At 42.9% G+C, this 15770-nt stretch overlaps 1 protein-coding gene across 2 annotated transcripts in view; it reads right to left on the bottom strand.

Moving 5' to 3' along the window:
- Positions 1–1584: 1584 nt before the first annotated feature.
- The window catches only part of LOC115576597 (uncharacterized), a 34151-nt gene continuing 19965 nt past the window's right edge, over positions 1585–15770 (bottom strand). For both annotated transcript variants that reach the window (XM_030409124.1, XM_030409125.1), the window contains 8 exons: positions 13554–15367; positions 13244–13463; positions 10517–10727; positions 10021–10209; positions 9693–9927; positions 8465–8544; positions 7313–7371; positions 1585–3823 (listed from right to left, as the gene is read on the bottom strand). In XM_030409124.1, coding sequence (XP_030264984.1) covers positions 7338–7371; positions 8465–8544; positions 9693–9927; positions 10021–10209; positions 10517–10727; positions 13244–13463; positions 13554–15367 — 2783 coding nt within the window. In that variant the 3' untranslated portion in view covers positions 1585–3823; positions 7313–7337. The remainder of the gene's footprint in view (positions 3824–7312; positions 7372–8464; positions 8545–9692; positions 9928–10020; positions 10210–10516; positions 10728–13243; positions 13464–13553; positions 15368–15770) is intronic.

Raw genomic sequence — 15770 nt, 5'->3', positions numbered from 1 at the left:
GAGGCGGTGGGCCTCAGGTTACCTCCACACGCTCCGCTCAGAGCGCTCAACAGCCTGAAGACATCAGACTGAGACACCTGCAGCAAAAACACTCTTTTCTTCAGTGTACGTCTGAATTACTGAGTTTCTGACTGTTAACTCAACGTGGGTCAAAGCAAACACTGGTCCGACCCGCTGAGCTTCAACTCTCAGCTCACACTAACTTTAATCAGACTCAGTTTGTTTGTGGGATTCAGGTTTTACCTTCATGCTGCTTCACCGAGAACTTCCCCTCCTGTGAGATGTAAACTGGACTTGAGTCATCTCGGGTTCTGGAGACGTGATGGAACTAAAGGACTGCTCGTATTTATTTTCATGGTTGAGCTCAAGTCTTCATACTGATCAGCAGGAACATAAAATACAGATGATTCGTCGTTAAGGGCTGAAAGACACAAAAACATGACTAAATACTCAGTAGCAGCAGCAAAAAATTAGATCAATCGGTCACGTCTGGTAAATCATTTATTTAGTGGCGTTTTGATGATGATCCCTCTGAGACTGAATCTGAAGGTCTGAAGCTCCACAGGGAGCCTGTAAACCTCTGATGATGTCAGAGCGAACACGTGACGTCACATCTTAAACTTACAAGCAGTCAGATCTGTTTTTAGATGAATCCTCTCTTCACCACATGATTTCTGTTTGCTGTGTGTGTGTGTGTGTGTGTTGACAGACGTGACGAGCTGATGACAGAACACATTTCTGTATTTTCATCGCCTGCTAACGAGGAATGTTTGAGCTGTTGTGTAACAGCAGCGAGTCGTCAGGTGTGCTCAGGCTCATCAGTGACACTCGGATCGTGTTTCTGCTGCACAGGACCGGTTCATGTCAGAATGAGACTGATACTGAAGTTTCATTCAGCTCAGGAGAAGAAATGATGACGAGGTCATGAAACTAAAAGCTGGCAGACGTCCTGCAGCATCATTTACTCTGTCAAACACAAGAAACAGAAAGAAGAAATGCAGCGAGAACGAGCGGCGAGTCCTTTCCTTCAAAACTAAAGCAAACTGTGGAAAAACCCAAAGATAGACCTGAGGAGGAGGAGGAGGAGGAGGAGGAGATTCAGGTTTTCACACGTTTGACACAAACCAGCTGAAACTGTTGAAACAAACTTTCCGTCCTGCAGACTGTGGAAACATCATCACTGTGTAAATAAACGTGTAGTGAGGAGGAGCAGCAGCGACTGAAAGCTCAGGCTGGGAGACTTTTGTTAAGTCTTCACGTTTCCACTCAAACACAGCTAAGCTAACATGCTAACGCCTCAGTTTAAGCACAGGGTCCGGCCATTCTTCTGATCCTGTCCATGCAAACCTTCAAGATCGAACCACATCAGGAAGGATCGATGAACTAACAGAGCTGCACCAGCTCACGTGTGATGTCTTCCTCTGTCAGCTTGTTAGATGACTCGTTATACTACAATACCCATGATGCTCAGCTGCTGTTGGCCCCCCTCGTTGACTCACTCCATGTAGAGATGTTGGGGGTTTCTATTTATAACGACTAAGTAATAAAATTGTGTAACCCTGTGAAAACACGACGAAGGTCGGATGATTCTGTAAAAAATAGTCATTTTATTTTAGAAAAATGTGACAGTGCCAGCTCGTACTTACACATCATGGTGTTTGTTATCGCCTCTGCTCTATAATCGCACATACAGCATAGAAAACACAATACAAAACACAGATACAACGACAACGGACCAGAGATCAACGTGAGGGAAATGGCTGCTTAGCTTTGATGTGTGGATTTTAAAAGGAGTGAGATTCTGTTGATTGAAAGTGTTGTGGAGGGAAAACAGACATTCAACATCTAAACAACACAAAACATATCAGCTGTCCATCTACTATGTCATCTACAATCAAGATGGTGGAGTTTAGGTCAAAACTTTTCAAGTAAATTCAGCAAACTAAGAAAATTCAAGTTATTTTAAACAAAATGATCAAGTGTCCTGTTTTTCAGTTTTAGCTCTGGGTTATAAAACATGACAGTTCCGCCTGGTTATATGATGATGGGACACAAGTGTTGTCTTTTCCTGGTTTTTACTGTAAAGTTATGAGATAATATCAAAGGAAGCCTGAAGAGAGACGAAGCTTTAGCTTTAAAAACAGAATAACAGAGGACCGAGAATCCTGCCCTGTGGAACACCACGGAGAGATGATTTCAGAGGATTTATTGGTTCTCATTGTGTTTGTGAAGGTAAAACAATAGTCATTATTAGAATATTGTCTCGACATCGACATCATCACTATTTGATTCTGTCACCCAGTCCGAGTGTTTACGAAGCATGTTAGAGATTTTAAAAAATCAAGATATTTATCATGATTTAGCCTAAAAATGTTGTTCAATTATGTTACGGCCCTACATGAAAGCATGAAACGCCCAATGTGCAAATCAAAGGACGGAGAATCCTGACCTATGAAACACGCAACAGAAATGTTTGTGTCGCAGAAAACACTTAAAGATCCAGTGTTGTTAAGTTAAGACAATAATGTTATGTTCAACATAACAGCAGAGGACCAAAAATCCTGCCCTGTGGAACACCTGAGAAAGATAAAATAAAGGTCCAGTTTGATTTATTGGTTCCTATTCTGTTCAGATTTGATCAAATTATCAAAAATCATCTCAACGATATTGTCACATTATCAATATTGAGGTATTTGGTCCAAAACAAATGTGATATTTGAAGCCCAGTATTAGAGTTTGAGGATCTTTTTAAAACATCAAGATATGTAAACAAGATTATGTTGTGCACAATTAAGATAAGTGCGTAAACAACACAAACAAGACATCTTGTTTACACTGAAGTCTCAGGTCGTGTGGATAAAGATAAGCAAAGGTACGTTCAGTTGTTGAACTTGCTGACAGCATTCTGAAGAATTCTGTTCATCGCAGCTTTTTAAAGACGTCTCTGAAACTGTGGTCAACGTGTCCAACATCGGTGGACTCGTAGGGCGGACGTGTTACATCAGAGACACTGACAGGTACACATGTCAAACACATCAGCTAACAGTCCGGCAGTGGTTGTAATGTAAACATCGGTGTGAACCACAGCTGATCGGTGGCTTCATGAGCCGGGTCATTGTTGAGGAACGCTGACGTCGAGGGCTCCCAGATCTGCACATCGTATCCTGAATGAGCTGACAGAGCTGCGAAGGCACTGATGGGGAGGAGCGTCCCGAACACACAAAAACATTCAGAACCAACAAACTATCAGCTACGTGGTTTTTTGTTGGTTGTCTTGCTCCGGGAACATCATCGCATCACTTATGATTTACAGTTTGTCTGCTTTCAAAAACACTTGATTACCTTCAGGAAACAACAGACCCTTTCACAAGGTTCGCCATGACGTCCTGGAGCAACACCAACTCAGCAAAATCACATCGTGTCCTTCGGTCAGGACGCAAACAGAAGCTTTGTGTTGAAGCTAAAGATGAAGCCATGAAAACTGTTTGAAAGCGTAAGACAGAGATACGGTGCAGTGACATATCCAGAGTGAAAAAGGAGACACTGAAGTGTTTCTCCAAAATAAATAAAATTAAATAAATTAAAATGAAATCAAATGAAATAAAAACAGATAAATGGTAAAGGTGAGAGGAAGAGGTGACCGTACAGAGGTCAAAGTTCAGTTCAGGGGTTTGAAACAGGCGACAAATCTAACAGGAAGTGTCCTCGGAATGTAAAGTCCCAAAAGTTTCCTCGTCACCTTCATGTCCGGTCAATCAGAAGCAGCGAGGCAACAGAAGACGAACTCCTCTTCCTTCAACATATCAGAGACGAAGGCAGGTTTCTGTGGAGACACACAGCTGGACGTTAGACAAAACGTCTACAGACACATGGACAGACAGAGACTAACATACAGAAGCTAACAGACAGAGGCTAACAGACAGAGGCTAACAGACAGAGGCTAATAAACAAAGCCAACACACAGAAGCTAACAGACAGAGGCTAACAGACAGAGGCTAACAGACAGAGGCTAACAGACAGAGGCTAACAGACAGAGGCTAACAGACAGAGGCTAATAAACAAAGCCAACACACAGAAGCTAACAGACAGAGGCTAACAGACAGAAGCTAACAGACAGAAGCTAACAGACAGAAGCTAACAGACAGAGGCTAACAGACAGAAGCTAACAGACAGAGGCTAACAGACAGAGGCTAACAGACAGAGGCTAACAGACAGAGGCTAATAAACAAAGCCAACACACAGAAGCTAACAGACAGAGGCTAACAGACAGAGGCTAACAGACAGAGGCTAACAGACAGAGGCTAATAAACAAAGCCAACACACAGAAGCTAACAGACAGAGGCTAACAGACAGAAGCTAACAGACAGAGGCTAACAGACAGAAGCTAACAGACAGAGGCTAACAGACAGAGGCTAACAGACAGAGGCTAACAGACAGAGGCTAATAAACAAAGCCAACACACAGAAGCTAACAGACAGAGGCTAACAGACAGAAGCTAACACACAGAAGCTAACAGACAGAGGCTAACAGACAGAAGCTAACAGACAGAGGCTAACAGACAGAAGCTAACAGACAGAAGCCAACAGACAGAGGCTAATAAACAAAGCCAACACACAGAAGCTAACAGACAGAGGCTAACAGACAGAAGCTAACACACAGAAGCTAACAGAGGCTAACAGACAGAAGCTAACAGACAGAGGCTAACAGACAGAAGCTAACAGACAGAAGCTAACAGACAGAGGCTAATAAACAAAGCCAGTACACAGAAGCTAACAGACAGAGGCTAACAGACAGAGGCTAACAGACAGAAGCTAACAGACAGAGGCTAATAAACAAAGCCAACACACAGAAGCTAACAGACAGAGGCTAACAGACAGAGGCTAACAGACAGAGGCTAACAGACAGAGGCTAACAGACAGAAGCTAACAGACAGAGGCTAACAGACAGAAGCTAACAGACAGAAGCTAACAGACAGAGGCTAATAAACAAAGCCAACACACAGAAGCTAACAGACAGAGGCTAACAGACAGAGGCTAACAGACAGAAGCTAACAGACAGAAGCTAACAGACAGAGGCTAACAGACAGAAGCTAACAGACAGAGGCTAACAGACAGAAGCTAACAGACAGAAGCTAACAGACAGAGGCTAATAAACAAAGCCAAAACACAGAAGCTAACAGACAGAGGCTAACAGACAGAAGCTAACAGACAGAGGCTAACAGACAGAAGCTAACAGACAGAAGCTAACAGACAGAGGCTAACAGACAGAGGCTAACAGACAGAGGCTAACAGACAGAAGCTAACAGACAGAGGCTAACAGACAGAGGCTAACAGACAGAAGCTAACACACAGAAGCTAACAGACAGAGGCTAACAGACAGAAGCTAACAGACAGAGGCTAACAGACAGAAGCTAACAGACAGAAGCCAACAGACAGAGGCTAATAAACAAAGCCAACACACAGAAGCTAACAGACAGAGGCTAACAGACAGAAGCTAACACACAGAAGCTAACAGACAGAGGCTAACAGACAGAAGCTAACAGACAGAGGCTAACAGACAGAAGCTAACAGACAGAAGCTAACAGACAGAGGCTAATAAACAAAGCCAACACACAGAAGCTAACAGACAGAGGCTAACAGACAGAGGCTAACAGACAGAAGCTAACAGACAGAAGCTAACAGACAGAGGCTAACAGACAGAGGCTAATAAACAAAGCCAACACACAGAATCTAACAGACAGATGCTAACAGACAGAAGCTAACAGACAGAGGCTAACAGACAGAGGCTAACAGACAGAGGCTAATAAACAAAGCCAACACACAGAAGCTTAAAGACAGAGGCTAACAGACAGAAGCTAACACACAGAAGCTAACAGACAGAGGCTAACAGACAGAAGCTAACAGACAGAGGCTAACAGACAGAAGCTAACAGACAGAAGCTAACAGACAGAGGCTAATAAACAAAGCCAACACACAGAAGCTAACAGACAGAGGCTAACAGACAGAAGCTAACACACAGAAGCTAACAGACAGAGGCTAACAGACAGAAGCTAACAGACAGAGGCTAACAGACAGAAGCTAACAGACAGAAGCTAACAGACAGAGGCTAATAAACAAAGCCAACACACAGAAGCTAACAGACAGAGGCTAACAGACAGAGGCTAACAGACAGAAGCTAACAGACAGAAGCTAACAGACAGAGGCTAACAGACAGAAGCTAACAGACAGAGGCTAACAGACAGAAGCTAACAGACAGAAGCTAACAGACAGAGGCTAATAAACAAAGCCAAAACACAGAAGCTAACAGACAGAGGCTAACAGACAGAGGCTAACAGACAGAGGCTAACAGACAGAGGCTAATAAACAAAGCCAACACACAGAAGCTTAAAGACAGAGGCTAACAGACAGAAGCTAACACACAGAAGCTAACAGACAGAGGCTAACAGACAGAAGCTAACAGACAGAGGCTAACAGACAGAAGCTAACAGACAGAAGCTAACAGACAGAGGCTAATAAACAAAGCCAACACACAGAAGGTAACAGACAGAGGCTAACAGACAGAAGCTAACACACAGAAGCTAACAGACAGAGGCTAACAGACAGAAGCTAACAGACAGAGGCTAACAGACAGAAGCTAACAGACAGAAGCTAACAGACAGAGGCTAATAAACAAAGCCAACACACAGAAGCTAACAGACAGAGGCTAACAGACAGAGGCTAACAGACAGAAGCTAACAGACAGAAGCTAACAGACAGAGGCTAACAGACAGAAGCTAACAGACAGAGGCTAACAGACAGAAGCTAACAGACAGAAGCTAACAGACAGAGGCTAATAAACAAAGCCAAAACACAGAAGCTAACAGACAGAGGCTAACAGACAGAGGCTAACAGACAGAGGCTAACAGACAGAGGCTAATAAACAAAGCCAACACACAGAAGCTAACAGACAGAGGCTAACAGACAGAGGCTAACAGACAGAGGCTAATGATCTAAAGCTAATGGACAAAATCTTTGTGTATTTTGGACATTTTCCTTCCACTCGTCTGACAGAAGGTCACATGATGGAAGCAAAATAGAACAAAATCTCAAAATTTACTAGAGCATGAATTCAGTTTTGGGTCAAATGTTTCCAGAACTTCAGTCTCCAGCTGCTTTCAATCTTTTGAAAGGACACATTAGACTTGACAATGTTTTCCATGTAAGCTGAAACTGAAGTGATGCAGTTTCTTTAATGTTTTGGAGCAGAGTCTGAGTCAAAGTTTGACCTCACAAAGACATAAAACATGAAGAAGAGGAATGAGACCCATCAGTACCTGGAGGTGACCGGCGCTGGACTTGTTATGTGGTCGAGCTTCCTCTCCTCTCCAGGAATCTGCTCCACACAACCAGAGAAAATTGGATTAGTTTGGTGGTTTGTGGCTGCTGAGTGATGTGGTCCAACCAGACGATGTCCAAACCACAAAAAACCCAAAATGAAGAAGTCCAAACATAAACAGAGGAGAGAGAGGAAGGAGGACTCAGTTTGGATGTTTCCACAGATTTCAGGTCAGCGTGCTGTTTGTTTGGTTATCTGATGCTGCTGCTGGACCCGGTCCAGAACTCAGTGCTATTTTTAACTGTTTCCACCAACACAGGAACGTTTCATCACATCACTCATTGGACTGATTCTGTTGAAAACAGACTCGGTTGCTTCTGAAGCTGCTGCAGTTTTGGGGCGAAGCTTCTTTTTGGTAAATATCAGATGAATATTTGTCTCACTGGTGCTGAAACGACTGAACTGTGATTATCCTCTGGAATAATCTTCAGCGCTGAATTCTATCATATTTAGTTTGTATTAATTAAAACGGTAAACCATTTATACATAACAGTTATTATAAATATATACAACATCATTGTATTTACCTTTATATAACATATCTGACGCCATCGTGATCATTAAGTGAACTGATGCTCTGAATATAGTTTTTGAGGATAATTGTTATGAAACATTTTAAATGAGTTACTTTGGTTACATATTGTTTTATTTTACAGGATGTGTTATTGTAGCTTTTGTTGTTTTATTTATATTCAACATGTGTTTACGTTTTATTGTTTTACAGTCTCCATTTATATTCATGTTTTTCTAATGTTATTGTTATTATTCATAGCTTTGATTAAATATTTTTGTACGATAATTCATACAATACAGAATCATATTTTGATGAACTGTTATTATTGCAGTTACATTATATTATTTTAGATGTAAATGTATCAATCATGATATTCGTGTCATCACGGTGTCACTATTGTCAGTGTTGTTATTCAGGAGTTCTTCAGGTTCTGTGTTGTTTTCTTTTATTACAGATTGTTCTTCACGTGTCACTTGCACTTCTTCTCTGCCCAGAATGTATTTCATATACATATGTCATCCTCCCCCACGTGAATAATAACTTTCACACCTGCTGTCAGGACATGTAAACACTCACACTTGAGTCTGTCGCACAAAGTCAGCGAAGTGTTGATCCCTGGCACACAACTCGATGATCCTGAGCCGCTCTTGGATCTCCTGCACAGAGAGGTGAGAGGTCAGAGACACACAACATGTTGATGTAACAGTCGGGCCGGCGGGTCAGAGGGGGACGAGTTGTAGACTAAATAAGTAGAAGAAGAAGAGGTCCCGCTGTGACTGAAAACACCGCTGAGCCAAACACATGTCACAACACTCGACGGACCCGGTCCAAAGAGTCAAAGTCGTTTCACTCGATACCTCCTCTGGATCCAGAAACAGAAGCCAATCCCTCTGCAGGAGTAAAGTAAAGTAGGAGGACAAATAAAGCTGAACTCTCGACTCTTTCAGCTCCGAGAACTCATCTGGCTCGAGAAACCCTCATGAACAGATTTGTTCTGTAGTGCCACGTACGAGTGATTGAAGAGGCCCGTCGACCCATAAACTTCACTGAATTCCTCACGGTGTCACGTTCTGCTACGACCCGGATTCTGCGACAGCGTCATGAATATTTTAGGATACAAAACTTAGTGTGCTTCACTGTGGCTGTGATAAAATGCAGGTAATTGGCAAAGTACGCACTCACAGAACAAAGGTTACACCCAGTAACTACTGTTTTTCTCACTAACACCAAAATCTGTAAGTAAACACAAATGTAAAGCTGCAGAAACACTGATTCTGTCTTTTAGGTTGAGTTCAGACTGTTGAGCTTTGCGTTAGCACGTTCTGTAGCTATTGTTAGTTGTGTCTACTTGTTCTGGGCTGTCCGGAGAAACTGTGTGAACACGATACCTCATTTAAAGCTGAACAAATAATCACAGCAGAGGGTTGGAGAGTGGAAACTGTACTTTTTGTGTTGCTCTTTGTGGAACTTAATCCTGCAACACCGGCTCAGCTGGCTCAGTCATTAATGTTACACTGAATATCTTCTGTGAAATCAATATGATATCAATATCAATATCAGGTCAGATTCACCTCTTCCACACATAGAACAGAACATGTTGCCTTATATAACATAAATTAGGAGCATTCATTAAACAAATGATCTTTGTAACACTCAGATAACAGATAGTATTAAAACAAACCTCTATGCTGATGACACTCACTTGTTCGTAGCCAGTTCTGTGTTCCATCCTTTGAGTCTGATCCACAAAGATTAAAGAAAATAAACTATAAATGTTTATTGTCACTACGGAGAGTTTCAGTACCTCTCTGGAGAGCGAGGTGTTCTGGTAGATGTGTTGTATCTCGTCGCTTCCGAGTTCTTTGGAGCCGTCGGCACTGAGGGAGCTGCTGTACAGGGTCACGTCTGGGTCCATGCGGTGCGGGTACTGCGGCATGTTGTCGTCATAGCGACGGTAGTACTGGGCGGTGACTGGGTCGCTCTCGAACATGGGGTTGAACTTTGTGGCGCGCTCCAGTGTCGGAACACTTTCTCCCCGTCTGGAAAAGGGAAAGTTTTGGTTTGATTTGGATCTTTTGTAAAACCTGCAGAAACGGTTCTGGGCATCACAGAGACATTGAACTGGTTCTGACCGGAGCGGGTCCTCCGTGTCCTCCCCGTCGTACTGCTCTCGCAGCGACCTCGCCAGGAAGAAGATGATCCCGGCCGCCACCATCAGGAAACCGGCCACAGAGGCGATGGCGATGCCCACCACCAGCGGCTCGGAGACGTACTCCTCACAGTGTTCGCCACGGTACCACCAGTTCTCTCCGACCCGACACCTGCAGCATTTTGAACACTGATTTATATGTTTCTGTTTATTCAAACACTGCGTTTCAGTTTTGAATGATAATTTACTTTTTAACTTGAAGAGCAGAATGAAGATATATGAGCTCCAAGAACAAAAGAAATGTTAACGTTTTTTGTTTCGTGAGTAAATCTTTTGCTTCTTTGAGTCAGAAACATAAAACAATTCTGATGTTGCACAAAGCTAAGCAAGAAAAAAACAATAGTTTAACCTCACGAGTATGGTAAGAGTAAAAGTAATCTGACTACTTTGATGTCCTGATAATAAAAACCTCCTCCGACCTGCAGATGGCGCCCTGGCCAGGGATGATGTCACATTTGCCGTCATTGAAGCAGAACTCGGTCTGAACCTCGCACACGCTCTGACACGGCAGACCGTCCACGCTCAGGTATCCGGCGTCGCACACACACTCCGCCTCGCCCGACCACCGGTTGACCATGCACCTGGAGAACTCGTTACAGGCCTGGAACTTACACGGGTCGGCCCGGTCACCTGTCCACAGAACCACAGCAGAAGAAGAAGTGGACGATTCAGACAAAGACCAGAGAGGAGGAGGAGAGTCCATGACACAGGAGCTGCTGAGGGTTTGTTTAGGAAACTGAGCACATTTACTCAAGTACTGAAGTAAAGTCTTTTCAAGTCACTTCATATTTTTATCAGAAAGTTTTAGTGACTTTAATTCAAAGGTCAGGTGTGTTCAGGTGTCTGAAGAACTAAATCTACATCCAGCAGGTTTAAATATGATTTATTTGATACTGGGTTAGTAATTAAAGAGGACTGTTTGGGTTTGGATGAGTTATGCTGATAATTATTTATTATCTACAATGTTTTATCAATATTTTAGCGTTTACCATTATTAGTCATTTCTATTTTATTCAATTACTGTGTGGTAATTCATAATTCGTATTGCCTGTATTATCGTTCTTCATTTTAACAAACAGACGGCGGTGTGGTGACCGCGTCCTTGTGCGATGAGAACACGTCTGCAGCGCTGTGCAGATTATGGCGTCCGCAGTGAGTCCTGACCGCGGTGACTCACGCTGCAGATTATCAGCTGTCAGGAGCTCCTCAGAGTGGCTCAGACAGATTAACCAGCTGCAGCTCAGCACAGAAATGACAGGACATCTCGCCTCAGCCGCAGAAATCAACACCAGCAGTTTACACCTCTCTCAGGTGAGAATAATACAGGTGTACACGCTCTGCTGAGTTAAACCTGACTGCCTCGTCCTGTCATCTCAATCTGCACGCCAAAATAAAAGCTGGACAAGAGCAGGAAACACTGACTGACTTGTGTTTGAATATCATATTATCATAAAAACAGATTCCAGCTACATTATGACACAATTAATGGAGGCAATCGAAGGATCTTACACAAAGTTTATAAAATAAATATAATTCAACAACTCACTAAACAGAGACATTTGTTGAGGGAGTCTGAGGACAGACAAGCATCTGACAAGTTTATCACCATGTTGTCACTGATTTTATCTAACTTTTATAGTTTTAATTACAATAGAAAGTATTTTCCTGTATTTATTAAATATGTCAATAAAAATGTCAATAAAATAAGACAAACAGACTGTGACTTCACATGTCTGATGTAAATAACAATCTGTAGCTGTGAAAGACACTTCAATTTTTCCACATAAAGATACACAAAAAATTGATCAGAATTTCACAGATCAGGTATTTTTTTTATACTTAACAGATGGAAGTGTAATGCTTTAAATACATTTCATTAGATAAAATCAGTGACAACATAGAAATAAATGTTTCTGCCAACATTTACTCGCATAAACAGAACGTTATACAGTAAAACGCCACTAATAACTGAACTCCATGTATTGTGACAGTGTTTAACTATAATTAAAGGTCATTTCATTGTTTTTTTATGTGTAAATGTCTTTAATTAAACATTCAAATACCAGAAAATAAGCAAAGCTAAAAGGTTATTTTTAATATTAGAAAATTACTGTTTTAATGAGATGAGATGTTAATTTCTGTTATTTCACAAGATTTTTTTTGCGCCCCAGCTTTCAGAATATTACCGTGTCTTTTTTCATAGTGTGATACATTTGTGAAGAATTTTATGATTCATTTTCAGATTATTTAACACTGGACATGTTTTTAAAAAAGAGCAGATTCTGTAAAATTACAGATTTCCGTTTACAGTGTTAATTGTTGGGTAGTTTTAATTTTCAACAAACCATCATATTTCATAAACTCTTCATGTTTACGGTGTAAAAACCTAAAAAGTAAAACTGTAACTGAATGTAATGGAGTAGAAGTTGTACTGAGAGAAAAGACTCAAGTCAAGTTCATGAGATTTGTACTCGGACGGTGAGACTGAGTCCGGGCTCAGACAGACGGACGTAAACAGCGCCCATGTAGATTCATCACAGTGAGTCAGTGTGCTGCTGCTGCTCACGTTCCTCCCAGACAGATAATCTCAGGTATTAGATCAGAGTCCTGACAGGAAGGCTGATAACAACACTATTAAACACTGTCGGACTCTACAGACAGAACAGACTTCTGCTTCTGCTCTAACTACTCCATGTGTGCTTCCACCAAATAAAGTCTTACAAGCCTGATTATAAAACAAAACACACGACAACACTTCCTCACAAAAAAACTTTCACTCCGAGATATTTCTTGAATAATAAATCATTTGTGATAAGCCTTAATTCTGAGGGGTGTCCTTGATCAGAGGATCAACGGGGCACTGGAAAACCAGGGGTAGGGGTAAAACCTGATCTGTGGTCTCACAAGATTCTGCACTGAAAATCTGAATCTTCATGGTCATCCGTATCTTACCAAGACTTTAATAACAGTCTTCCAGTACAGATGACTGTTTGTGGTTTTGAAGGAAAATTGAGCTAAAAAATATTCCACTGCCTGATTTTTTTTGTCCATTTGGTCTCCAAATATATTTCCCCTTTATTTTATGGAATGAAAGCTAATAGATTCTGTCTCAGTCTCAGTTTGACCCAACTTTATTTCAGTCCTACCTGATTCCACATCCAGCGAGTACTTGTCGATGGCCAGGTTCATGGTCTGGTAGGCAGTGTTCGCAAAGTCCTCCAGGATGAGGTACACCGAGTTGGTGACCCCTGTGGGAACTGGCTTACCAAACCTCATCCTGCTGTTCACCACAATGCTGCCGTTCCTGAAGTTGAGGATCTCCAGGTTCTTGAAGTTGTTCAGGTTGGACTGAAGGTACGGGACCAGCTGCATGGTTAAGACAAAGACAGGTGTAAGGAACATTAAATATGAATCTAGAAGTTTTATTCACTGCCAGCAGGCTACTTGAGTTCTCACCAGTTGTAAGAACCGTTGCTCCAGGGCTTTGTACTCAGGGGAGCTCTTGTTGAAGAGGTCCATGGAGAACGCCATGTTGGTCACCCTGAGGCTGAAGAACACCGTCAGGGCTCTGCCAGGTCGGGTTGGTGATGTCAGGGCGTCGAGGTCCGACCCCTGAGCCCCACTGGAGAAGCCGCTGCTGTCACCTTCAGTCGGCATGCCGCCATACTGGAACACATCAAAGCTGACGTCGATATTTGGCACATCAGAAAAAATGTGCTCATAGGGTTGGATCTCAGTTAGGGGAGCGTTGTTTTTGACTTCCGTAAGTGAAGAAGTTGCTGTTTGGATGGGATCGCTTCCTAATTCCTTTTCAGAACTATTTGTCAAAGTGGTTCCAAAGTCTTCATCCCGTTTCAACCCTTCTTCAGCATCAGCTTGAGCACCTTCTGTTTTGTTCACAACAACCACCGAAGGAACATCTGAGGTTGGATTAATCATTGGAACTTCATCAATGTCTTCATGGTTTGAGTGCTCGTGGTGAACTGGTTCCTCGTCTTCTGGTGCTGAATCGGACACTCGAGTGAATGGCGAGTCTTTTTCAGGTGAGAGCACGATGCTGCTGCTGTGATCCAGACTCACAGATGAAGTGAGGACCGGAGCGACAGTCGTCGTAGTGACAACCAAGACTTCATCCACAACCAGGTCCTCTTCTTTGATGCCAGCTACTGGTGCTGTTGTTATCACAGGATCAGTGGCTCCAATGTGTTGCTCCTCTAAAACCTCGATGTCATTGTGGTCTTCAGTTTCTGGCAGAAGCAGTTTTTGTTTTTCTGTGATTACCTCAAGTTCAGATGGCTCTTCAGTAATCGTATCAAAGCTGGATTGTTTGACTGTGACTGCCTGGACTTCTACAAGGTCGGGTTCCTTTTCAGTAGAGGAAGCATCAGTATCAGGGACTTCAGGGACTTCAGGGACTTCGGGCGCAACAGTGATTTTAATTTCCACCTTCTCAGGTACATCTTCCTCTGATTGAGACTGAACTGTAAGCACTGGCAGTTTGATTTCTGCTTCAGTAATAACCTCCTCAGTGGTTTCTTGAATCTTGACTGCTGAATCAGTTGGTCCTGCGAAAACAGGCACCTCCCGAGTCCAAGCTTCCGGTACAGGAGAATCTGTGACTGGGACTGCATTGGTGTGTGGTCCAGTCAAAGAGTAGTCGTCATAGATGCCGGATGCCTCCACTGTTTGCACTGAAAGTTCAACAGTCAAGGTGCCTTTGGGCGAGAACACAGGTGCTTCGGTAGTGGTGGAGTACCGAGGGTCTGTGCTGATGTGCGGAGTTACCAAAACCAGGTCCAAGAAGAGTTCCTCAATGCTTCTGTCTGCTACTGATTCCTCAACAGCAGGAACTGTTGTTGTCCTCAGTGGGGGAGCACTGGTGAACTCTATTTCCATCGCAATTAAATCTTTCTCTGAGGTTGCCGTCTCAACACCAAAAGCATCCTCATCCTCATTTTCGTCCTCGGTCTCCTCCAGATCAGGCGGCGGCAGCACCTCCATGCTACCGTCACCCTCTTCGTAGAAGTCAGTCCCATCAGAGGTTGCTGGCTGCCGGGACCAGAGATCAGCTCCCTGGCCATATCCAGAAAAACCAGAGCCAGATCCTTCGTCCAGCTTGACCTCAGAGCCTGTTTGAGGTTTCACCGGCGGAGGGAGGGCAGCTGCAGAAGAGCCTGCCGGTGTGACCGCATAGTCCCCTCGGGGGGAATCGTCTTTTTCAGCTGCGGCATTACTGAGGAGGAATCCCTCATCTTCAATATTTCCTTTATCTGTGAACCAGAAAAGCACATGAGGAGGTTTAATGCCAGGATCTATTGCCTCAGAGCTCTGAATGAGGTTCACACTTGGATAAAGTTCAGTGAGATCAGAGCAAAAAGACTTGATGGTTACTTGTTGTTGTTTTTCAAACTGTAAAGTGTTGAGTTTGATCAAAGTTGAAACAGTAACTTTTGAGTTGGCATGGAGATATAGATCTGTTCTTGTGTTCTCAGGAACTGTTGTCATTTAATCCCACATCCTTTTCGGAGGTCTCCAAAAAGCTGGTAGGTCAACTGAATTAGAATTATTCCACCAAAAAAACTTCTGGTTTCAAGTCCTGTCAAAGTTTGTGTAAGGTACTCAAGAAGTCTTCAGAATCACCAAACTCTCAACTTTACAAAGTTCTTACCCCTA

Source organism: Sparus aurata, chromosome 24 (assembly GCF_900880675.1).
Source record: "Sparus aurata chromosome 24, fSpaAur1.1, whole genome shotgun sequence".
NCBI lineage: Eukaryota > Metazoa > Chordata > Actinopteri > Spariformes > Sparidae > Sparus > Sparus aurata.
Note: the sequence above shows the minus strand (reverse complement) of the source record. Positions and strands in the feature narration are given on the sequence as shown.